General features: G+C 39.9%; 1 protein-coding gene and 1 long non-coding RNA gene across 5 annotated transcripts in view; one reads left to right on the top strand and one right to left on the bottom strand.

The window, feature by feature from the left end:
- adamtsl3 (ADAMTS-like 3) overlaps window positions 1-27,061 on the top strand; it is a 297,355-nt gene that overhangs the window by 112,565 nt on the left and 157,729 nt on the right. For all 4 annotated transcript variants that reach the window (XM_044349913.1, XM_044349979.1, XM_044350063.1 and 1 more), the window contains one exon: window positions 25,808-25,935. In XM_044349913.1, coding sequence (XP_044205848.1) covers window positions 25,808-25,935 — 128 coding nt within the window. The remainder of the gene's footprint in view (window positions 1-25,807; window positions 25,936-27,061) is intronic.
- Window positions 10,019-10,725, bottom strand: LOC122981471. Its single transcript, XR_006403253.1, has 2 exons — window positions 10,421-10,725; window positions 10,019-10,309 (listed from the first exon to the last, which is right to left on the bottom strand). It is a non-coding gene; the product is annotated as an uncharacterized LOC122981471 (long non-coding RNA).

Below are 27,061 nucleotides of genomic sequence, written 5' to 3'. Positions count from 1 at the left end.
TGAATATTTAATGGTGTTTTGTAAGAATCCATGAACAATTTTTTGCAATATGTGTGCATGAGCTATATACGTGTGTGTGTGTGTGTGTGTGTGTGTGTGTCTGTCTGTCTGTCTGTGCGTGTGTCTACCTGGCTGCAAAAAGCATGATGAGGCAGACCAGAGCTGTCAGTCTCTTGCTTGTCTGTTTGAGGTTGTGGCTCCTAATCTTTGGAACTCTCTGCCATTGGATTTAAGATCTGTGGGCACTGTGGACATCTTAAAATTGGTTCAGACTTGCCTTTGTGTAATTTTTCTATTTTCTTTACGTCTGTATGTATCTTTATGCTTTATTTCCTCCATGAAGCACTTTGTGATGTCTCTGCTCTTGAAAGGTGCTATGTAATCAAAGTCACTTACTTACTGTTTGCTTTGGCAGTACTGCAGCTGAGGAGCTAGGATAGAGCTTTGTACATTTGTGTGAGTGTGTCTACACTTGTGTAACTGTTCATGTGTGTGTCCATGTGTGAATGCTGAGCTCCTTTGGCACCTGTCATCCAGGTAATGAGCCCAATGCTTTCATCAAAACAGCTGGAAGCAACTCAGCAAGCCCTCTGCCTGCTCAGTAACCTGCAAGATAGATAGATAGTACTGTATGTGATGTTGTCAAACAATATAGAAAAATCTTTAAAGCCACTTAAGGAGGAAATTTAAGGTGAAAACCAGAGTTTAAGAGGTTAATCCCCAAGTGGAAAACTGGTCAAAGAAAAAAAATTACATAATCCATAAAAACAGAATAAACAGTGCATTCCAACAGGACATAATTATTACTTGGGAGTCAGCCAAAGCCAGTATAATGAACTGCAAAACCAATACAGTATGAAATAAATAAAGGAGTGTAATGCCTGCCAATCCAGCAGTGACTATCCCTACAAAAAAAGCTGATGAGTAAATACATGCATCTTCATCATCTTTCACTGAATGTAGCTGTAGGTTAAGTAAAGTTTAGGATGGCTGCAATAATGACATGTAAATATGGTCTGAATCCTTTTTAATCAGGTCATTATTCCCATTTACAGATGCACTTCCTGATTCAACTCTGACTTCTTCTTACTATAGTTGTGCGCTCACTTTCAATTTTAACTCCAAATAAAATGGTTGAAGTATGGACAAACTGTTCTAAGCCAGAGAAAGGAAGAAAAATTTCACTTTTAAAGGTTTCAAGTTACAGGTTTATATAAATGAGGAGGTAATTCCAACAGTACCAGAGAAAGCAGTTAAAAGTTTAGGTAGTTTTATGATCTATCCAGGGATTGAGACAGAAGGTGGATGTCATTAAGAGTGCATGTACAAGGGACGTTAGGCCTTCCAGGCAAACTCAGACTATGGTGTCTGCAGTTTGGTCTGCCGCCATGATGGTTGTGGCCCCTGACAGTGTATGATATAGCTCTTTCAAATGTAGAGAGGCTAGAAAGAATGATTAGCTCACATTGGAAAGTACTGCCTCAGCAAAGTGGCACTGTATGGAAAAGGGATTTTGGATCTACCTAAAACCAGTTTAACAGAAGAGTTTAAATGTGCAGAATGAGTTGGGAAAATGTAGAAAAGAAGAAACTTACCTGGAGGGAGGTGTGGGGAATGGAAGCAGGCAGGATAAGATTCATGTAAGAAGCAACTGTCATTTCCCCAAAGTCTTAGTAAATGTATAGGCAAGGACTCAACGATGATATTTTTTTGTTCATGAGGGTGAACAGGTCAGGCAACAAGCAATTTTATACAGGCAAAAGGTAGGGCAACTAAAGGCAGAGAGGGAAGGTAAATTTAGGTAAACAGCTAATACTGTAGTTCCTCAGGAGATAGTTACCACTAATCTAAGACTTGTGTTGTCATCAGAAACACAGCGTGTTGTGTACTTTGTGGAGCTGACAGTAACATGGGAGGAAGCATTAGAAATGGCCAATGAGAGGAAAAAGCTTAGATATACAGAGTTAGCAGCAGAGGAGTAGGGATGGAAACCTAAAGTCTGCCCAGTAGAGGTTGACTGTAGAGGTTTTGTTGGCAAATCAGTTTTGGCCCTGTTAACTGAACTGGGTTTTTGAGGACAGGGGCCAAAGCAGATAGTGAAAAATATGGCACACTGGTTGGCTGTGGGTGTGACTGGGGCAGAGATAGGTAAGTGCAGAATCTTAAACTTATTAACTGATGATGCTATAGATAGCAGTGAATAGTATGTTGCTTGCTAGGATGAGGTAGCTGAAGAGGCTTTGTTTATTATGGTATTTTGATTCTTTCTGTGGTGGTTTGAGCTGCTGATGATGGCAACATGCTGACATGCTGTCAGCTGATGATGTTAGCTGGTGATGTTGTGGACAAAATTGAATATAACATGCTTTGGAGGACTGTGTTGAGTGTGTGGGTGCAAGTAAAGAGGGGGGTGTTTCTGTTGAGCTTACTCAGTGACATGGGCCCAACACACCACGATACCAGTTAATGAGAGGGTGCCTCAATAACTTCCAATCCATATTGAAACCATGTTCTTTTCTTTGGTATGACATGTCATGAGACATGATTCATGAAAGTTTGCTAACTAATGGCTATCATCTTGTTGCACATTTTACTGTGTACTGTATTGATAACTGCCATTGGTTTATTTACAACTTGTCTGATCATCTGACTGTTTGTGTTTGTTGCCCTGTCAGATTTTGTTGTAGCAATTTACTGCGACTATGTAGTGATGCAGTGTGATAGAAAAAATGCAAAGGACTGTGTTAAAATATAAAATATGAGATAGGAGGGTCACTTTGAGTAATATATGTATGACTTTCAAGGGGGATCAGACACTAAAACACTGCATAGAAATATATATATAATAGTTTTAAATAGAATTTTACAATTCTGTAAAGTTCCCAGTGATTATGACGTAAACAACAGAAATACTGTATGTCATTCATGTTATAATAATGTATTCTATCCTGGAGTGCACGCTTGCATGTATTTAACTTGCCAGTACAGTGTATTGCCGGATGGTGTTGCCTTGCAATGCAGCAAAAGTTGAGTCAGATCATTTAAAATGTTTGAGCAAAAGATGCTGCTGTGTTTCTGGTTAGGACAGTCTCCATTCTTTCTCACTTTTCTTCCCTCTACCAATCAAATTCTAATTCTTGACATCGATGGTGCCTCCGGACATCAACAGACTGATACACAAATCTCTTTCTCTATTAAATACCTCTCAGAGACATTTAGTGGAGAAACATCATAGTAAAGTCATTGTTCTCTACAATGCTATCCTCCTTTAGCATGTTGTCAGTCTGATATCCTAACGCAGCAACAGTATCACTTCTTCCTCAGTGAGGGAACTAGTAGGCAGAGACCTGAGAAGAATTAATTTACAATAGGCGCTGCACCTTTGCTCCAACTCTGTATGAGGTCAACCCTGCAGCACATTGTAATCGAACCCATCTGTCCATCAGTGTCACTACAGAATAGTGAAATCATCATCTCTCAGACAGAGAATGGATGTTTTTTGTCTTTTCTCACACGTCAAGGAAAGTAATGAGAGGAAGGTTTCTGGGTTAGCAACCCAGAACAAATTAGGAACAAAAAATTTAGTTCCAAAATGAGATCATCTCTAATTTGAAAAACATCTGTTTGTACATTATGTCTGTTGGCATGTATCATAACTAGACTGTGGCAAATTATAATGAGTTTGTTAAATGGATATGTAGAATGCATTATGATGGACATTATTCAGAAGAAAAAATGATATGAATAAAACTCAAAAAGATTATTATGTTTGTCATACAGAGCTAAATGTGGCATGTTTATGTAAGATACTGTATAGTCTTGAATTGTCAGTGTAGTCATATGTATCGAGTGTAGGTGAGCTATTAGGGAGTTTGACTTAAAAAGGCACTCATCCTTTGAATTTGCCACTGAAGTCATGAACTCCCTCAGTAAGACACCTCACAACTGTACCTGTGGCTTGGTTGCAGAGCGCTGTTGGTTTCATATCTGCACTCCACCTGAATATGCGAATACCTGTAGCTAACAGCCGCTGAATGCTAGTTTAGCTGCTAGCAGCTTGTACAAAGGTGTCTTTTGTTCATGGTTAGGAGGAAAAAAATTGTGATCAGGTTTCTCCATATTGAAATTGGAAATTGAAAAGTCTTAATTTGTGTTCTTTTTTGAAGTTAAAGCATAACTAAACCTCCAACAGACTGGAACAGAGAGAGAAAACCAACACTGGCAGCAGCATGATGTGCCACCAATAAACGAGCAGCTGCCATAGGAAATAAATAAAACATTATTTGCTTCATTCTGCACTTCAAACGTCAAACACACTATCTGTCTCGCCTCAAAAAACACATTTTTCTCCTGTTAAGATTCTGACGCACCATGTGATCTGAGCTAACGGCAAGTCTGCATGGATGGATAGTGGATATTATTCACACATAGACCTCGAGACCTGCAGTAATAGAACAAGACTCTAACAGAACCCAATGAGACTGAATATAATTTGGACCAGGCCAGATAACATTGTTTGTCAGTGCCCTGCAAAACACATTTGACCATTACAATACATATTCATACAAGCATTTTCTAATCTGCCACCTTTATGGCTTAAGTGGCTATAATCAATATTTTTTTTACAGTAACAATGCATCAAATGTGTAATGTGTTGGTTGTGGCTTGTAGTAATGAACCTACAGAGAATTATCAGTGACTCTGCAGCTCCCCTTGGCTTTACAGAGCTTTATAGCCCATTTCAGCTCATTGTTTTCTGTTTTATTTTCATTCTCAGCACTCTTATAGTGTCATTTTGGGCCACAGCAGGCAGCTGTTTTTATAGAAAAAGCTTTAAAAAGCCACTGTACACTACCTGCTCAACACCAAACGGCAAACAGACACAGTTAGCTGTAGACTAGCTGGTGAACATAGTGGAGCATTTGGCAGCTAAAGAGCCAGATATTTCCCTGAGGAGTTGGTAGAGAGCAAAAACAGAGCGACAAGAGAGTGAATATTGGACTTACATTCACCAGGTGGACACAAACACGACTCCAAATGAATGATAATGTTGCTCCGTAACTGCTGGATGTGGAAAAAAGCAACTGCTTGCTAACAAGTTCAACATATCAACTTGTTTCCATTGCCCCCAAGTGACAACAAAACCAAAAAATTAAATTATTGCAGTTTTAAGGTTTGGTTAAAGATCCCCTCAAGACATATAAAAAATCTGCTTTGAATAAAACTTTGTGATGTCGCTGACAATCCTTTAAATGACATCTTCTGCTTCTCCCTCAGGCTAAGATCCAGAATCTATGAATATAAAAATGTTTCATTTAAAATGTTTAACTACTGGACAAAAGATGTCTTATTCTTCACTGAAACGTCCATTCTCAATGTATGATGCATTTTCCACATCACACACACTGTAAGTTGCATACTGAACCACAATTGGCTCCCAAACTAGTTGTGATGTCACAAATCATGCTCATAGGTGCCTTAAACTCAGATTTAAGGTGAACGAGTGGAGGGGGACTTTAAAATTTAAGACACTAAAACCACTTGGTTAATGTCAAGGAAAAGCCATGGTCATAGTTAAAAGGAACCAATGTTGCCTGTTGGTAGGAGACAGGATGTGAACAGCAGTCTCTGTTCACAAGTCTCCATCCACCCTGACCTCCTTCCGTACAAGGTTTTGCAGTGTTATTATGTCAACATTCATTATTCTTATGGCCACGAAGGTCGCTTGTCAGGAAAACGAAGACATACTGAACGCTGCTTGAAGTGTTTGACTATAAGCTTTTGTTTTTTCTGGTGAGGACATTCTTACACTCTCAGTCCAAAAAAACCATTGAACATAGGCTTACATAAAACATTTTGGACAATTACATAACTGAAATGAAATGAGTTTCATTTTCTAGATCACAAAAAAATCAGTGGGTACAAACTGTCTTAAGACCAAGTGTTCAAAACAGAAACAGAGTAAGAGTTAAGGAGACAGATAGAGGTGGTTTTTCATTTCTTGGCCAGCCTAAAGTAACCATTTGACACTTCCATCACTGACTCAATACAGATTCTCTCCAGAGCCCTTGTTATTATTTGTCCTGTTGCTATACATGATGTCACTGACAAGAGTCATGTGAAGACCGGTGAGGGAGCATGTGCACAGCCCACCATATTGGCTGTGCTCAGTAAACACAGCTCTCCCAAGCATGATAAACAGCTGAGGTTTGCGTATTAAAGGGCTCAGTGTGTAGTTGATCGAGGCTGGTACAGTAGGTTTTTACAGTTCTCGGTGGCATTTTGAGGCCAGGTCTCCTGGTGCGAGGGCTCCGTTGCAATCAGCCAGGGAATGAACTTAATCGTTTATAATGAGTCCAGAGTCCAACCTGGCAGCCGTACGAATAAGACAGACTTAACAGGTCAAAGCAGTCCAGCAGATTCACATTCTATCTACTGTAAACTGTGAGTAACGAGAAAAAAAAATCTGTCCTTTAGTCTTATACTTAGTCTTAAAACAAAAAAGGACATTCCACAGTTAGATTCTTGTTTTTTCTCAACTCAAGTCACAAATTTGATGACTTCTGTCAGGACTCAAAAGAATCAAAATGATGTACTTAATCACCAATGACTTGACTTTGACTTGAGCCATTTGATTGACTTGAAAGGTGATACCTTCTCCAAGCCCAAAGACACTTGAGTGGACCATCTGGAACCTCAGCGGCATTTGATTTGATGAGTTTCTAATGAATTTATGGATGGATTATTTTAGAAGCTGCAAATCTTTAGACAGAGAAATGTACTATGTGTATTCTGTAGGATTAGAACTTGCATTTGTTTCTATGAATTACTTTCATATGCAACTATTTAGTATTAGCAAAATAGCAACACAATGCTGACTGAATGACTTTAAAAAAAAATCATGTTAGAACATTCATATTGAACATTGCAGGATTTCTCAGTATTTCCCAGTTGTTTGTTCCTACACTGTTTACATGTAGAAACTAAAGGCTTCAATGTGCTTCAAAAAAACTAGGTCATAAATACATCACAGACCATCACAACCTCACTTAAAAGCATCAATAGGGGTATGGCAAGTATGGCAGTTGCCATAGCTTGGAATCAGTTTAAAAACTAAATACATAAAAATAAGAAACTAATTTGACTTGTATTGCCTTAAAATTGATCATTTGTACTCAACAAATCTTCCCTGGGTAAATAAAGACAGATGGATTTTTCACAAAATGTAAAGATGTATTTACAACATCTGAAATTAATATTTCTATGACATCATGTCACATTGCCATACCTTTTGCTGAAATAACGCCCCTGACCACTACACAGCTCAGCTCATCCCTGCCACTACCTTCCAAGTCTGCAAAGAATTCTGGGGTTATACTAGACCAGCTGTCCTTAACCAAACACATTACGGCAGTCTCCTGGTCATGTAGATTCAATTTGTGGCCTACAAGATCAGGAGGATTTGGCCGTACCTGTCAGAGCATGCAGCACAGCTCATGACTGGACTACTGCAACTCACTCCTGGTTGGACAACCAGCATGCACTGTTAAATCTCTGCAGAGGATTCAGAATGCAGCGGCATGTCACAATCTAAACAAGCTGATGTCACACCTCTGTTCATCTCCCTCCACTGGCTCCTGGTAGCAGTTCACATCAAGGTCAAAGCTTTGATGCTTGCCTTCAAGGCGACCACTGGAATGGCACCCTCCTACAATGAGTCACTCATCAGGCCATATGTTCCCTACTGTCTGCTCCAATCTGCAAATGACCGATGTCTGGTAATACCATCACTGCCTGGTACAAAATCATGATCCAGACTTTTCTCATTTGTTATTACACGATGGTGGAATGAGCTACCCAGCTCCACATGGCCTGCTGACTCCCTTGGTGCATTCATGGAACACTTGAAAACTCAGCTCTTCTTTGAACACTTCAACACTTAAGCTCCTCTAATCTATTAGCACTTTGTTGATTATTGCACTACTTTCTTGTTGTATTTGTAATATTGCTGTATGGTATTTCTTATGCACATGTCTCCTTCCAGCCGTTTCCTACTTTAATAAGAATAAAAAAACAAAAATCTTTATAGCGTTCTCTCTCATGGCACTTGTACTTGGTCAGAGAATTGAGAATTTGCACCACAGCTCTTTTGAGTCACTATCCTCTAATGCTTGATTGCCTTGTCTTTGGATAAAAGCTTCTTCCAAATAACAAAATGTAAATGTACATCACAGACCATGGCTTATGTCAAAAGTGTTAATACCTGTGCATTAACACTTTTACTTATATGTGTTCTGAAAGGTGACATTCAAAGTAAACATGTAGAAAGAAGGGGTAATATGTGATGAATCGTGCAAATGGGGATAATGGGAGCACACCTTTAGACATTCTGTCTTTAAAGGCATTCATGGTGTTGTACACAATAAAAGTGACCCATATAGTTGTTGAAAAGTAGTCTGGAAGCATGACAGGCTAATGAAAGGTAGCAGTAGTCATTGAAAAAAGGAGAGCTTGAGATAAAAGTTCAAACCATTCCTACTTTCACACCTCTGCACATGTGGCCGATAAGGCTCTAAAGTGGGCGTGATTGTTATTGTTTTTTGGAAACTTTCATAAAACAGTTCCATCTATGCCACCATCGTAAAGGGGGTTTCAGACGCAGTTGGATGATCCGTTAAGCTGTTTGTTTAAAGCATACTGAGATCTGAAAGCAAAGCAGGAATGGCAGCATTCACATACTGTACCTAAATTGACCTATGTGTACATTCACCTGACAAGGACCTCTAGCAGCCATGTGAATTATGACTCTTATCTTTCGAGAAGACACGGAAGATGAAGTGTGACATTTTTATAGCGCCACAAAAGCTCTTAGGGAAGATGTTGGACCGGATGGATTGGCCAACAAAGCATGTGCCCTGGACATGAGACTGCTGTTCATGTCCCATTTTCTACCAAAAGTTAACATTGGTTGCTTTTGTTCATGACCATAATCAAGTCTGCATACGTTTTAGCTAATGTTAGATTAGCATTGTGTGTTAATGCAGTTTAAGTTCAGATTGATATGAAAAAGCTGCACGGCATCACCACACAATGATAAAGTACAGTAACTTAAAATGCATCTGATGTTCACTGTGATGGATTACACAAATCAAGTTACAAGAGATGGTTAATTGATTTTTTTTCCTACAAACTGATGAATTGATTTTCTGTGAATATACAAATATTAATGGAGTTCTGTAGATTTGAGAGATTTGCGCTTGCAGCCTCTGTGTGCCATATTTGGGGCACACACAGGTTTATGTATGTCAGTTGATTTTGATGAGGATTGTGTTGTCTGGTGTCTTAGTTTTCTGCTGTTCTGGGTTTTTCCTCCTGTGTGTCTGTTCTGCTTTTCCCTCCACAACTGCCCTGCATCATCCTTGTTAGCCCTATCGTACTCCCTGTGTCTTCCCCAGTCAATCAGCCCTTTTCCTTGTCCACCTGCACCTCAGTTTAGTTTGTATTTAAGTCCTGGTTTTCAATTCCATTCGCTCTGTCTTGTTCTGTTCTGGCTGCTACATTTGGATTAAAGAGTGATACTTCAGTATGTGCTGTGTCCTGCATTTGGGTCCATCTCCTACTCCGCTGACACAGACACTCCGAGGTGAGGAGACAACGTGCTTTTCATTTAGTTAACATGTCTGAGAACTGCTCCAATTTCATTATAGATCTATTGCAGCGTCTGTCTGTCACAAAATAAGACACACAGACTATTTAAAATCCACTAATTACTGAAAGAACAGAACCGACATAAACGAGCAATAAAAACAGCTGCAGTCTGCATAATAAATAAAATGTTGCTTGTTTAGTTTGTGAAAGTCTGACGTGCTTTTCGGGCTCAGGATGATTTTATAGGAGACATGCAGCTGTGTGGCGTCATATTTTCCTGAAGGAGCTGAGACGTACTGAAACGGAAAAGAAGAAAGGAGAAGCCTTTTGGCTTATGAAGAAAATAATAAAGTTACAAGAGTGTTTATGATTCATGTTTCAGTAATTTTTATTTTATGAATAGATATGAAAAGCTGCTGTAGGTGCTGTCATTCCTGTTCCACAGGTAGTTTTCCTGTTCTTCTGTATAACAACAACTATACTGTCCCGTCAGATCAGCTGACCAATCAATAAAGACAATTAAAGGGGTGTTGCAGTCCGGTAAAAAACTTCCATAGAGGATACACCTGTGGTTCCATGCTCTAAGCTCCTCCAGGAGCCTCCTCTGAGGTGCATTTAAGGAATCAGAAGATCCTCGATGATGGTGGATGGAGCTCGGTTTCTGGGTCATGGACGAAAGAGCGAGAAAGCATTAATAAGCCAAATGAAAAGCACCCATGGTTGGACAAGATATTGCATGGAGGGGGGAAGATGGGATGCAGGCCTGGGGAACCTTGGGCTGAGGCTTGGGCTGGACAAGGGGAGCAGGTCCGGAGCGGAATCTATGGGGGCAAAGCAGAGTAGAACAAGAGTCCAGGGCAGGGATGCAGGGCTGACCAGACGAGGGACAGGAGACAGGGACTGAAGACAGAGCAGACGGGACTGCAGAGAACAGGAGACAGTGTCAGAATAGGGAAAACTGGCAACAACAAGATAACTGATAAATGCAGGCAGAAATGGCTTGAAGCAGAGGCTATGATCTGGCAATGTGGATCAGGCAGGGCTGAGTACAAGTAGAGGTCTTGATTATGGAAGGGGTTGCAGCTGGTGGGGCTCTGCTCTGACTCAGCACACCTGTCTCCACTCACACATTCACACACACAGAGAGAGGGAGAGAGCCACTGGGAAAGTGTCAACAGGTAGGGAGACGCAGGACTGAGGCAGGAATAGTGACAAATGGACTTTACAGTGAAGTAGGAGATATCTTGATGCAGCAGTTCAACTTTTTAAATGAAGTATTTTTGCATAGATTCATAGATTTTTTGATGTTCGATGAATCTGACATGACTTATTAGTCAAAGCGTGTATTTTTTTTTATATATCTTAACTTGTGTGGGGGGATCTTTAAAATGTTTTGCATGATTTATAGTTAAGGAGTTAAACATAACGGTATGATGTGGCACTTAAAAAAATATAAGAAATTCCAATGGGATGGGACTCAAATAGCTATGAAAGCAAAACCCTTTTTTGTTCCCATACACCACCCTGGCCTCTACTCCCTCTGTTGTATTGCGTTATGAGCACATTTTCTTCCTTGTTCTTAATTGGAACTAAATGTTGCCATCGAACATAACTTGCTCATGCAGATTAGTTTCAAATAAACTTTCAAGCAGACATGTTTGAATTGCTTACTTCTGCGCTGGGAAAATAATCCTTCCTTGGAAACGGGTTTAGGATAGTTTGTGCTAACAGTATAGATCAAGATCAAATCCACAGGCACAAAATGCACACACCTACAGTGAAGTGAGCCAGTTGAGAATACATTAGAAGTGCTTATGTAAGAATAGCCCCAGCTGGTATTGTCTCGTAATACCACTTTGTATCTCAAAAGGCGATAGTTAGTCACTGTAGCGTCCAGTCTATCCTCAGTCTAACGTGAGAGGATGAAGAAGCCTACTGTTTACAGTGATTCTGTGCTATGGTGTCGTCAAGATATCAAAATGCTATGGTGACATTAGAGCCAGCGGTAAATAATCAAAGAGCTGCATGGATCAGTTCATCAGATCTTCCCAGGATGACGACATGTTGACCAGTCTCAGGAGTTGGGCTGCCAGCGGCTGAGATGACTGGCTGGTCTCACCTGACCAGCAGCTCCTCACATTTCTGAAAATGTTAGAGCAAATTTATGAACAGGCATTACTGAATAACCTGGTCACATATCAGTAACCTAAATGGTTACTTTCTCACCTGAGAAAATATTAAAACTTAATAAAGTGACATAATAATCTCCACCATTGCTGCCGGTTGCTTGGGGCAGCACTACTTCTTCCTCTCATGTTTGACTGAGGGCAAACTGGACGCTAGAGTGACTCACTATTGCCTCTTGAGATACAAAGTGGTATTACGATACAGGATGGGTCGGGGCTATTCTTACATATAGCACCTTTAAACAGACTTCATAAGAAGTAGATTGTATTCTGCATACAAACACACATAGATGGAAAGAGGCAGGCATTTTTTTCCTCATCCCATCAGACACACTGTCATATCAGTACACAAGATGAGATTAATGCTGCTGGCTATTTTCACTCTGCATGAGCTCCTACAACCAAACAAAGTGATGCAAGTCTGTTTACCAGCTCTGAAACTCTGCAGGAGATCAAGTGCAAAGCTATCTAATAGGATTTGCACTTGTACATGTTTCATGATTCTCAGACAATGAGGGAAATCTATGATGCAATTAGGGGTTAATGGAGGAAAAGAAGGAATAAAGGAATCAATAAATAAATCATTGAATGAATCAACCAGTAAATGAATGAAAGAATGAATTAATAGTGACCCAGCAGTGGCTGACCTGTAGCAGGAGCGAGAAAAAAGAAAAAGTATTGCAGTTGCATACTTAAGAGCTTTGTTAGTGGGTAACTCATTCTGAATAAATCAGTCCATGACAACTTGCCCAAACCCACATTCAGTTCAGTATATACTGTATTTATTCAACCAAACAACAGGATAATCAGCTCCCATTGTATCAGTGTGTGAATAGCATGAAACAGGAACAGTGTTAGGTTTTGAGATCCAAATCTATAATAAAATCTTGGTGATAGAACTTCTAAGAAAATTGGAGTGGTACAACTTTCTAATAAAGCATGTTATAATAGGTTTGTAAGTTGTGACAAATGACTTTAGTTAGCAGCGTGTGAAAAGTCCCTTTGGCTGGTGTTTATTCTCCCCCAGGATTGATTTGTCTCTTTAGGCAAAAAATACACAAGCTTTTTTATCAATGCATACACATATAAAACCAGCTATGATGTATCTTGCATGGTTTACATACAGTACCTGCCTGCATACTTATGTGTATCATAAAAACTGTATCCACTAGGTAGCAGATCAGAGAAAATCAGCCTGGGTTAACACCGGAATGCTTCCCTTGAGAATTTTCTATTCTGCTCTATTAACATGGTGACACTCAAGGATGTTAATATATGGTAAATGTTGAAAGGGCATCAGTAGCAGGTCAATTGCAGGTTCAATGATCATGTATTAAGCGCAGTGAAATAACAGGTGCAGCCTGCTTACTTACACCATAGTTTCAACCAGCTACTTGATCCAAATGCTGAAGGAGAACTGTTGATAAGATTAAATGATTGATATATGCATAAAAATTTAACTGAGAGAATCTGACTCTTGGAATTAACTAGGGCTGCAACTAACAATTATTTCCCTTATTGATTAATCTATCAATCATTTTCTTGATTAGTTGTTTGGTCCATAAAATGTCAGAAAAGGGCGAAAAATGTTGAACGCATTTCCCAAAGTCCAAGACGTCGAACGTCCTCAAATTCTTTTGTTTTGTCCCAACCAGCAGTCCACAACCCAAAGATATTCAGTTTACTGTCATAGAGGACCAAAGAAACCAGAAAATATTCACATTTGAGATTTTTTTACTTAACAAATGACTTGATTATCAAAATTGTTAGCAATTAATTAAATAGTTGGCAACTAATCTATTAATCGACTAATCATTGCAACTTTAGAATTGACCTGATGGGATCAGCTTAATCATTTTAGTCAAGATGACTCATCATCTATTATCTGATAATTTATTGAAGGATCAATCCATCAACAAAATAATCAGTGGATTAATTGATAATGAAAATAATTGTTACATTCAGCCCTATATATCAGAACATCTTCTTGTATTGTCCACTTCCTATAAACAGTGACAACTTGAGCTTTTGATCATAACTAATTTCTTTCCATCATGTCATTAAATCATTGATTCAGAAACGTATGTCTTTATAAACCTTTAGAAAACACACATAAACCCAGACAGAAAAAGCAGGATTTAAAGCCTGTTTAAAGTAGCCTGTGAAGGTGAGGCTGATTTAGACCATCAGTGACTGATTGATGTCACTGTCAGGGTCTGGGTCACACATACTGGTGTCATCCATTATGTCCATTCTACTCATGGTTAGTTCCACTCGTGGCTGTAAAATGATGTTTCAAATCAATGTTTCTTTTCCCTCACCATCTTTGGCTGAGTACAGACACCAGCTAGCAGCTAACAGCTGGAAGTTTCCCCTTACTCTTACATATCCTTAAGTTAATAATGGAATTAACATTAATTAGCGACAGCTACTGCCACAAGTGATGTTTATTTCGGCTGACGCTTGCTAAAAATGAAAAGCCTGCTAACCTGAATGTTTATGTCGGAGCTTAGCAATTTGGAGGAATTTTGATAAATAGGGACCAGAACTGAAATGGAGCTCATTATGTCGGCCCATCCCTACATTCCATACTTTTGATATTCACTCCCCACTGTGCTAATTTGCATCTTGCCCCAAACAATATATGTGTATGTTCAAGTGACACTGCCCTCTAGTGGCTGTAGTAATTATGATGGGAGCAAAGGAGTCCTGGTAAGGAGGAGGTCGGGGTGGATGGATGGCCATGGATTTCTCACTTTCTCAAAAGTCATCAGGTCTGCAGTTATAATCCCTTTATAAAGACTGCCTTATTAAAGAGTGGAACCAATAGAACTTGTACTCAGGGACTATCTTAGTTTTACAGAGTACCATGCAGAGCCCTGATCATGGTAAATAGAGAAATATACAGTGCATGTCCAGCTCATCTGGGTTGTCAGTGGACACAGATTGCTGATACTGAACTATGCAGAGCTCACACAATAGGCCAGGCTGGCCGTCCAGGCCAAAAAAGCCTTGGCTGGACAGATTCTCCTCATGCCGATGTTATTACTGTTGGAGGTCTGTGATGGCTGTTAGCCGGCTGAGCCCGACAACAAAAGGTGGTTTTATCCTATTAGCGGAGTGCTAACGTGTCTAATTCCTCTCTAGCGGATCAGTCTGTCTCTCTGGATGCAGCAGGAAGAGAAAAACAAGAGAATACTGAGTTTCACCGCAGTGCAACAGTCCAAGACACACGGATCGATCCCATCTATGTGGGTACAGCCGAGCAAGGTTGAAAACTGCAAAGTGTTCCGCTCTGGCAGCTCCAAGGTCAGCCAGTGATCCGGGCCTGGGAGGCAGGGTGAAATGAAACCTGCGGAGGCATGTCAGAAATGTTAATTCTAGTTGACCAGGCATAAATAACATTGTCAGAGGAATTAGAGTTTGTTCCTGTGCTCTGAGTTTCACTGACACGGCAAGAGCTGTTTTGGTGGAGGGCCTGCGCTACCACTTCTCCAGGAAAAACACTTTTCTGAATTGTACAAATACGTGTTTTGACTGTTGGTCCAGTGACACACAGGTTGAAGGGCACAATTTAAAAGCACTTTAGAAAGCTCAGTTCTTTGGTTCTCTGCCTTATTTTCCATAAATACTTCATTGTGCTTCAATTTTCCTCTCATACGCATGTACACACACACACACACACACACACACACACACACACACACACACGCAGCTCCAGTATGAGATTTCTTTTTTCTCTGGCACCACAGGGTCTGCAGTGACATCACTGACCCAGGGGAAGCCAATTTTCCTATTTTTGGTGACACGCAGCCAGGAAAACCCTCTCTTTCCATCTCACCCACTCTCTATCAAAGTCTCTCTCTGTCACTCCCTCTCTTTCATCTGAGCTTTTAACACAGCAGATAAGATAGGAGAAAGGTTGGGGGTGGGATGCATGGAGGCTGTTGCAGCTTGGTGGAGCTACTTGCCTAAAACAGATGAGTGTATCACAGGACTGAGGTAATGCTGCTGTTCAGGGGTGCTTTGCTTTAGTGTTTCAGCAACCCATTATTCAGCAGAGTGAGACATCCAGCCTGCACTGGCTGTCTGCTGGCACTCTCTGGCCAGCACTTCCAATGGGACAACACTGTATGACATCTTTTGTAGGGTAACATAAAGTACCAGAAATAACTCTGATATTTAGATTTGAAGTCTGACATGTATATGGATCAGATTATGTAGCGCTGACTATAAATGTAAATGTCACTTGCCCTTTTATGGCATTTTTGTCTTATTGCATGTTATTTTCAGCTAAATGCAAGGGACACGTTTGTTATAGATCATTTAGTATTCATTTACACATATTTTAAGCTCAAGAGAAAAACATGTCAGGTTTTACTCTTTTGTCTTGCATAACATAGATTTTCAACTGCTTCTTGGGGGGAAAGATTTCAAAGTATAGTCTTTTGTTTTGCATAAGTTCCTTCATGTCACATTCCATTGGATAACACTAGTGCTTCAGATGGTTTCCATACCATTCGGTTATGCAATGAAATAAACCTACATTAAAAGTATTTATTAGATTGAACACTTTTCTCTGTTGATGAAAGTAATATCAGCCAGAATATCTTACATCTACAGCAACGACAACTGCACAAATGACATGAATTAAACATGAAATGACAAAGGACTAACTTTGAAGTAACCATATCATTACTGGTCAAAGGTTTGGCCACACCTAAAAAGTGGCATTGTTAATGAGTCAGACTAAGAGTCTACAGCCATGCTAGCAGCTCTGTGAAGCTGTGTGTTGGCATAGTGGTACTTTGAGCTAAATGTTAATCTCAGCATGCTAACATACATTTACAATGTATACATGCTGATGTTTAGTAGGTCTAATGTTTACCCTGTTCACCATCTTAGTTTATGTTGTTGGCATGATGACATTGCCAATTAGCAACTGGTCATAAACCAATAAATTATCATTTTGACTCCATAATCAGCCCGTTCTCACTCCCAATTCGTCACATATCGAAGCTTGGTCAGGACCCCGTGGCGTCACTTTTTTAACACACTGAGTACCCCTTTAGTGTCATTTTTTAACATGCAGGATAGTCCAATAGACTTCTGCTGAACTCTCACAACGTCTGAAATGGACGCCATGAGACCGATGACACCTATATAAGGTGACAAATTTCAGCCTGGTCGCCAGAATAAAACGTTGGCATTGTATGTTTCTGCAAACTACAGATATGAATATGTACATTTCAACAGCTGTAATACGGAGCGTATTAACATTTCAACAATACGTATCATATCAACATTTCTGAAGTGACATACTTCACATGACATCTATATAAGCTGACTTTCTTATTAGGAGGTGGAGGGGTTGGTGGATGGCTTGTAATGTTGTTGGCAGCAAGTTGGAAATCAGCACAGAGTCAGCACAGAGCACAGTTCAAGACCACCTTAACATTTTTATTATATTTTATTTTTTATTCTAACCCAAACCGTGATCTTTCTCTAGCCCTAACCAAGTGGTTTTTGTGGCTTAACCTAACCACCGCGTTGTCACACCATAAAATATAATTATTTTTTAACAATGACTACCATGATACTATGTGTCGAAAAATGACACTAAAGAGGTACCCAGTGCGTTAAAAAGTGACGCCAGGGGGTCCTGACCAGGCTTCAATATGTGACGAGTTGGGAGTGAGAACGTGTTGCCATAATGGTGCTGGATGGGGATCACCAGTTATTACAATTCATCTTGAGGGGAACATGAATGTCTGTACAAAATTTCATGGCACCCATTTAGCAGTATTAGTAACATTCCAGTCTGGACCATTTTGGAAAGAAATAGAGACCAACTGACCTTACCATCCCCTGTGCTATGCTGCACCACATTTCCTTATTTCAGCCTCATATTACTGAGCTCATTTGATGCCAGTTGGCATGGTGGAAATGGTTAGCACATGCCCCCAACTAGGTTCTCTCTGTGTAAAGTTTAGTAATCAACCGTCACTACTTCTACTTACCTGGCCTTTCACAGATATTCCTACAAAACTTAACAAAAGCAGTTTGCACACATTCTGTGTAAACTTGTGTATTTTTATAAATTTGATGGATACTATGAGAGAAAAGAACAAAATTATGCCCAATAGTTAATCTCAGGTTTCAAGTATTTCTCTATCCTTTTCACATCTGTATGAACTTTTCAGCAGAATATTTTCTGACATGTATTCTGTAAGGCTGCAGAGATTACAGACATTAAGGCTGTAATGCCTCAACAGCCTGGTCCTTCTGCTGTGAATGCTTTACTGGAATTCAACTGTGGGACTTTATTGATTTTAAAAGCCTATATATGATGTGATCCATCAGCTGTGAACTTCTGAATCTGGCTGCTTCTTGGATTGTCTGTCTGTATTTGCTAACCGGCAGTAGCTTGAAGTTATTAAATATTCTTTGTGTGGTGTTTTTACTGTGGGAATTTATAGCCTTCAACACAGAGCATTTCTTTGAGAACTTTGAATGTGAACAGTCTTTCATTTGGTATATTCCTTTCTTTACAGTTATAATCTATGTCCAACACTGGATTAACAGGGTACGTAACACAGTAGTCAGATGGCAGGAATTTGGAGGCTTGTAGGCATCTAGCAGTAAATGTTCCTGCCAGGGCCCCCTTAAATAGGTTAATCCAACCTTCAGAATCAGAATCAGAACCAGGTTTATTGCCAAGTAAGTTTACACATACAAAGAATTTGCCTTGGTGTTGTGGTGCATAACAGTCAAAAATATACACAAAATTATATAATCCTAAATAATATAAAAAAAAAGAAAGAAAGAAATTTACAGTAAGAAATATGTAAACTATACAGTGAGATGAGCTGCTACAGGTTTAAATTTGAAATTGAAGAGAATGTGCAAATGTACATAGTGTAAACAATATATGCAGTCTGAAAATTTTACATTAATATAATATATATAAATTAATGTCCATGGGTGGGCTAGAGCGCGTGTCAGGGGGGGTCCCGTGCCTTGTTGATGAGGCTGGCTGCAAACGGAAATAACCTGTTCTTGTGGTGTGGGGTTTGGTCTTGCCAGAGGGGAGTGTTTCAAAAGGTTTATGTCTGGGGTGGGAAGGGATGGCCATGATCTTACTTGCTCGCCTCAGTGTTCTGGAGGCATGCAGGTCCTGAAGGGATGGCAGGTTGCAGCAGATCACCTTCTCAGCACAACGGATGTTACGCTGCAGTCTGCCCTTGTCCTTGGCAGTTATACCAGATGGTGATGGAGGAGGTGAGGAAGGACTCAGTGATGGCGGTGCATCATAACTGACTATGGCAAGTTGAACTTCTTCAGCTGCCACAGGAAGTGTATTCTCTTCTGAGCCTTCTTGGTGAAGCTGCTGATGTTCTGCTCCCACTTGAGGTCCTGGGTGATGATGGTTTCCAGGAAGCAGAAAGACTCCACAATGTTGACTGGGGAGTCACACGGGTAGATCGGGGCAGGTGTGGCTGCGTTCCCTCTGAAATCCACAACCATCTCCACTTTGTTAAGACCACTGAGCTCCAAGTTGTTTTGTCTGCACCAGGTCACCAGATGGTCAATCTTCCCCTGTGGGTGGTCTCATCCCCACCAAAGATGAGCCAAATGAGGGTGGTGTCATCCGCAAACTTTAGGAGCTTGATGGACTGATGACTGGAGGTGCAGCTGTTGGTGTATGGGGAGAAAAGACGCAGCCTTGAGGGGGACAGGTGCTGATGGTCAGGGAGTCGGAGACGCGCTTCCCCAGCTTCACATGCTGCCTCCTGTCAGACAGGAAGTCTATGATCCATCTGTAGGTGGAGTCAGATACATTCAGCTGGGAGAGCTGATCCTGCAGAAGAACCAGGTTGATTGTGTTGAAGGCAGAGCTGAAGTTCACAAACACGATCCTAGCACAGGTTCCTGAAGAGTCCAGGTGCTGGAGGATGAAGTGGAGAGCAATGTTGACGGTGTCATCTACACATCTGTTGGCTCTGTAGGTGAACTGCAGGGGGCCCATGAGTGAGTCTGTGTTGGATCTGAGGTTGGGCATGGTCCACCTCATTTTACATGGTTAGAGTGGCCCAGTGCAGCACAGGGGACAGCATGGTAGGCACTGCTGATAGTAGTGTAACAGTGATCAAAAGTATTCTGCTCTCTGGTCGGGCATTTAATAAACTGTTTATATTTGGGGAGGTCGTGGCTTAAATTAACTTTGTTTAAGTCGCTGAGGACAACAACGAAGGAGTCTGGGTTTGTCCACTCCACACACAGTATCTGGTCGGCGAGTTTGCACTGTGCCGCCTGTACGTTGGCCTGCGGTGGACTGTAAACACCGTCCAGTATGAAGGACAAGAACTGATGGGGGGAGTAGAAGGGTTTGCAGTTGATAAAAAAGAATTCCAGATCATGAAATTGACAGTTTTCTGCATGATTAAAATATCTGCGCTTCATATCTGCCTTGAGAAAATGGTGAAAAGTTGTGTCAGAAGGGAGATGTATTTCTTTATCAGCTGTAGTTAAAAGAGTTTTATTCTGGTTTTAAAGTATGTTCCCTCATGCTTAGGAGAGGAATAATACTCTCAATTAAAGCTTCCTTTTAAATTTCATACACAAGTGTCTTATATTTTTTCTACTGTGGTCACCCAAAGGGTTAATGTCATATCAATACACCAATGACAAATATTCATGTTTCCAACATAACCAGTGACATTTTTATAGTTTTAGACTGAATTATGACTGAATTTTATAACAGTACTACATTGTGGTTCAGCGGTGAAGCAGCTATAGAGTGTAATCATTTAAATTGATTTAGATTAGTTCAGTGAGATTAGGTGCATCATCAAATCTCACATTCTGTGCACGATCCAATTCAGTTTAACATGAGTAATTTTGAACCCTCCTAACAGTGTGACATTATGGATAATGGGGAAAAAAACAACTGCACTGATTCAGTCAACAAAAACACATGTAAGTATTCTCACACTTGATGATAAATTCCCTAAGTGAATTAAGCAATGTTTTAACCCTTATGTGGCTTTATTAAAATATGCTTCTTTACAAATACAATTATTTTCAAGTCCATACTTAAGCCTCAGATAACAATAGTTTAGTGTTTATTGAACAACTTCGTCTTGTATGCACTTTCTCTCTATTACAGTAAACTCTAGAACAGAGAGCTCTTAGAATTTTCTAAATCTAACCAGTCAAAACCAGTACTCTGATCATATTTCTCAGCTGTGTAAACATGAGCGGAATGGTACTTTTATGCAATATTTATGGATTATGATTGAATTAGATTTTTCAAGTCAATGCAGTTTACTATCCAGCCTCAAAATGATGCATCAAGATAAATCAGGGCTTTTTAATTTTCAACAGCCCTAGAACCAGCTTTTACAGATGTCATTATGAAAAATGTATCATACTGTAAATTAAAGCTTAGAAAATGGGTGAAGAAACTTTCTTTGAAAGCAACACTTTTTCTGGGCAGCCCTACAACATAACCATGGCTGGATTACTAGCCAGGCATTTTGATGGGATTGTGGACAAAATCTGTGGCTGACAACAGTTTAATATTGTTGAAACCAGCTTGGCTCATAACCCAAACATATGAAAAAAGGGTTTTTAAGGCACAAAGAGCTCACTAAGAAATAACTTATTATGAAAATTATTAGTCTAAACTGTAACTTGGCCTCATGTATCATCAATAATAACAGTTGAGTCGATAGAAATAGGACAAAAGCGGGACATCTTGAACCATATGGGGAAGAATGTGTGGTCAAATCACTTGCATTTTATTGAGGAACTGCTAAAATGCACAAAACACCTCTGTTTCAACTCCCTGCCACTTTAAGATTCTCATGCTAATATGCATGTTTTACTGTGGTTACCAAATTATCTTATAATAAATTTTTACTTCACTTATATAGATCAGAAGATTGCTTTCTTGACAGCAATCAACATAGATTTAATAATAGTTAAGCTTTTGAATTCATGTTAAAATCACATCTACTCTCACCAAATTCTGCGGTTTGCCAATTTTTAATGCAGCCATGGTCCAGCTGTTTGGTCTGCACCACAGTTCCAGCACAGCTTTTACAGCATCCTAAAGCCGCTTTCACACACATGCAGTCTATCCCTGCAATGTTCAGGAACATTTCCTGCATGGGGTCATGTGTGAATGGGAGCAGAGATCGATATTCAGGGAAATCTGTACCGCCAATTTCCCAACTCAAGACCTAGTAACATTTCAGGGAAAATGCCTGTACAGCTGCGTTGTAAATGAAAGCAGTAACATTGCAGGGACAAGCATGTAAAGGGTTACATCTGTTTGACAAAAGACACGTTCACATGGAGTGAGCAAACCAATCACTAGACTCCACTGATGATATTTGAATGTGTGACTTGTTTGCGATTGCCTTGCCAATGCTTTCATGGGTGTTTTGTCTCATATACATTACAAATACATTACAAGAACATTGGTGCCAAACAGCTCCTCGCCCAGCATGTTCCAAAAAAAAATGAGAGACGCATGCACGTACATCCAACCTTGCCTCATCTTCTTCTTCTCCTGTTTTATGTTGGTTGGCATCCGTAAGTGTTGCATGACCAACATCTGGTGGACTGTCCCTTGACCATCTATTTAGTATTGCTATAGTGTGTGAAAAGGCACAAGATGAAAATGTTCCTGAATGTAGCTGCATGTGTGAATAGTGAAAATCACAAGTGGTGCCGGAAAGGTTATCCCAGTAATTTACTGGGAAGTATGTGTGAAAGAGGCCCTGTGAAGTGAAGTAAAGTGAAAGCACCCCTCACATGTGGGATGGAGTTACAACTTCAGATGATCATCATGGCAATTCTGATGCTTGGAGAGTTATAGTGAAAGACGAAAGAGAGTTTTGAGTGCTGTGTATTGGAAACCACTACGTTGTAAAAACATACAAGAAACCTCTGAGAGGGTTTTAGGTGAGGATTGAGGCTTAAGAGAAATCTATATCCCGATTTGATCTGAGTGGCAATCTGGCTATTAGTGATTTTTGTTTGTTTTGCAGGAGATGTGTGTATTCCTCTCAGGTGTGTGCATGTGTCAGTCTACTGTAGGCATGTGTGCTTTAAGTGTTTCTTCTGTTCCTACGTTGAGTCAGTTGACAGCTGTCTTAAAAGCGGATTTTGTTACTTTTCTGTCACTCCAATCCAAACCAGACTGAGCTGAACTTCTGCTGTGCTCGCTCAGTGTGGATGTATTATCTGTAACTGAACAGAATGATCTCTGCCAGCATGGCACACTTTCAGTATGTCCCACTGGGCCTTTAAGCTTTAAGCTTTCATTTTATCAAGATTTTATTGTCGAGTATTTTTCACACCTACTTGGTTTAGAAACCCTGCTGCAGTTTCTCCCTTAGTTGGGTTTGTTGGTTTTCTGACTAAAATCAAACCCAGATCTAATTGTGATCTGACGGTGACACCATTTACACAAATCAAAGGAAGTGCTGTGCATTACAGGTGATCATGCTTTGAATAGTAGTTTAAAGATACACCAACTTTCTGACTCTTGAATACATTTTTCTGTTAACCCTTTGTGCCAGAGGGATGCAATCTGCATCAAAATTCGTACCCCTTAATCGCAAAATCCTAACTCTGTCAAACTAGAACACATAGACATCCACACACTAAAATCAGCAGAACCGAAAAATATGGCATTTCTGAATAGCCTCACTTGTCCTATAAGGAAATTAAGGATATAAATAAATTATACATTTTAATCTATAAGGAAATTAAAAACAAGTCAAAACACCATTTTGTTCATATTGTCTACCCCTTTGTATGAATATATTATTTGGTTTTGCCAAGCCACTATATATAGTATATAACAAAACTGAGCACGCTTCTGGTCAATATCAATAAAATGTTATGTAATTAAAAATCCTGTCCATTTAATACAAATTTATTTGTTTTTAGACAAAAAAAGAAAAGAAGAATTAAGCCAATTCACTTGATAACTTAGTAACTTAACTGTCAGTACACCCTTCATTAGTGAGACTCCATTCTTTTATTTTTTAATATATTATTTCTGATGACAGATTGGATCCTCCTGGGCATGGATACCAGTCTTGCACAAATCTGTGGAGAGATGTTCTATCACTCTGCACAGATAATTCTTTTCAGCTGTTCTTTGCTGAAGGGGTTTTGTTGCTCTTTTTCTTCTTTAAAAACTCTTGTGTGATTTTTTTGCAGTGTGTTTGAGATCACTGTCATGTTGGAAAATTCCTCTCTTGCCAACCTTCTTCAGACTGGGAGTCATCTTTTCATTCAGTATTTGGGTATACAAACTTGCATTCATAGTGCCATCTATAATTGTCATCTCCCCTACACCTTTTGCACTCATGCAGCCTCATATCAGCACACTCCCACCTCCATGTTTCACAGTCAGCACTATGCAGTCACTGTGGTAGTCCTGGCCAGGTCCACACCAAACATGCTGGACCTCATCTGATCCAAACCAATTTATTTTGGTTTCATCTGACCAAAGAATGTGCTGCCAATATTCACCAGGCCTCTTTTAACTTTGGCTTTTCACTTTGGCAAAGTTTAATCTTGCAGTTTTGTGAGCAACGGTTTTTGGATGTTGACTGTAGAGGTTGACTTCATGAAAGGTATGAGCAGTCACTGAAACACCAACCACAGATAATCCTTGTGTCAAGTCAGAAGCACTTGCCTGTCTGTTTTTCAGTGCAAGGTTGCATAAATAGTGAATTGTGCGTACTGTCATTTTTCCTCTGCACCTTCTGGTATTGCTAGTATGGCTCCTGTACCTCCTAACCACTGCTGCAGCTGTGTTTTGGCTTCTGTTCAGTAGCCTACTGATGGTCTTGTACCTTCTCTCATCTTTATGAAGTCTCACAGTCTGGTTTCTTACTTGTTTAGGCAATTCATCACCATATGGAGTCATGTTGCATCACACACAACCCAGGCTAAAAGTGAGGAAGTTGTGGGGTTCACAGGTTCTTTTATAACCTTGTTCAGGCAGTTAGTCTTAATTGGAAGTCACAGGTGTAATAATCTTTCTTTCTGTGGTCACAGGTTTACTCACTTTTGTTGCATTGAGGTTGTACTTTGAGGCCTGTATTTTCAATAAACTATCTAACCTATTTGTTTTTAATTATAAATAAGATCAAATACCCTACACTTCACTGTAAAAATACTACGATTATTGTAAGATGACACAATTTTGAGTCATTTAATATTTTAGTGATATTGCACAGGGGTGTACTCAGTTTTGTTATATAGACTTACTGTTTGTTCCCTTGTGTCATTGTGTTAGGTCAGTTTGTTCATTGAGTACAGTTATATTTTTTGACCTCTTTTATACTGTGGGCTTAGTTATTAAATTCTTGGTTTATAGTGTTTTTTTGCTTGTTTGTTTGTTTTTTTGCATTTTTTGGGTAAATAAAACCCATTTTGCTATCTTATGCTTCCTCGTTGCCTCATTGTATGGTCCGTAACAGCCACACAGCAGTTATAATTAAACCAGACCTACTGAACACAAGTCAAATTAGAATCACAAGTTAAAAAGAAACAGTCAGGGAGTAACAACATAGTAGATGTTTGAATGTATTTACTGACCAGCAACTGCCTTTTCGACAGTATGCATTCTTCCAGAAGTCCCGTCCTCACAGTGAAGCTGCAGGGTTCATACACTCTTTAAGTTATACCAATTCATCTTGTGAGCAAAATGAATATCTGTACCAAATTTCATGACAATCCATCCAATAGTTCTTGACATATTTCAGGCTTTTCAGTATGGCTAAAAATGTTGAGACTTTAGTCAGGAACAAATTAATATGCTGACGTTGAACACTTTGCATATGTTCAGTGTGAATATTTTGTGCTGGCAGCGAATTGTTTGCTAATGCTAATTAGCTTAATATGAATGTGATTTTTACTTGGTATTTTCCCTTCTGTAGACGTCCAGGATGACTCGTTCAGATGAAGACAGGGACATTGGTTGGGACGCCTGGGGAACATGGAGCGACTGCTCTCGGACCTGTGGGGGAGGAGCTTCCTATTCTCTACGGCGCTGCCTCAATGGAGGGTAAGCTTCATTTAACATCTAACAAGACAAAATTTGACAGCATCTTTGAAATATGGTAATACCTTGCAGCTGAAATCTGATCATTAAAAAGGAAAAAAGAATCCAGTATGTGATCCCTGTAGAGAGCAGCTGCTTGCTGCTGGGGTTAATGAGACTGTTTAATCAGAGCTGTATATCTGTTCAACTCACACATCATATTCTAATGATCAAGGGAGGGATATCCTGCAAAAAACTTCTGATACTGTACCTGTTAAGCAGATATTTCCAGTTCAGTCGCTTCACCAGGACACTGAATCCTTAAAGGCATATAATGTTTTGAGTCTGTGGAGGATACAGAAAGAGTCTGTGGTGACCATGAATATCCTGTATATACAGCTTGTGCTTGAAGACATCGTTCCTGTTTAATAATAACATTGTTCTCACCAAGTTAAATGATGAGATTTGGGAACATGGTGACGTTGCTAAAATAAGTCTGGTGGGCCCAGAAACACTAGCAGTCAGTCAATCAGACCTCCAGGCTAGTCAACCTTGGTAAATGGTAAAATGGTTACCCAAACTGTTCATTGTAAATACCCATGGGGCTCACCGATCTTCCACTAATCGGAAGATCGGTGGTTCGATTCTTGGCTCCTCCAGTCTACATGTCAGAGTGTCCTTGGGCAAGATACTGAACCCCAAATTGCTCCCGATGTCTGTGCCATCGGTGTGTGAGTGTGTGTGTGAATGATTAGATTCCTACTCATGAGCAGGCACCTTGCATGGCAGCCTCTGCCATCAGCATATGAATGTGTGTGAATGGGTGAATGTGGTATGTAGTGTAAAAGTGCTTTGAGTGGTCGGAAGACTAGAAGGGTGCTATGTAAACGCAGGCCACACCTTACCATCCACCACATTAATCACAGTAGTATTTAAAGCAAGACGTGAGGGTACTGCACTATTCTCAAAGGAAGGAAACACTATTTGAAGGGACTTCAACACATACTGGGACAAAGAGGAAAAGAAACATGTCTTCAAATTATGTTAAATGACTTTACTTTAGTTCTATTGTTGTGATATCCCTTGTCATTATGGAGTATTTCCTTATTCGAGGGTCTAAGAACAGGGGATGTTGTATTGCTGTACAGAC

Source organism: Thunnus albacares, chromosome 1 (assembly GCF_914725855.1).
Source record: "Thunnus albacares chromosome 1, fThuAlb1.1, whole genome shotgun sequence".
NCBI classification, from domain to species: domain Eukaryota; kingdom Metazoa; phylum Chordata; class Actinopteri; order Scombriformes; family Scombridae; genus Thunnus; species Thunnus albacares.
This window is presented reverse-complemented; position numbering and strand designations above follow the sequence as displayed.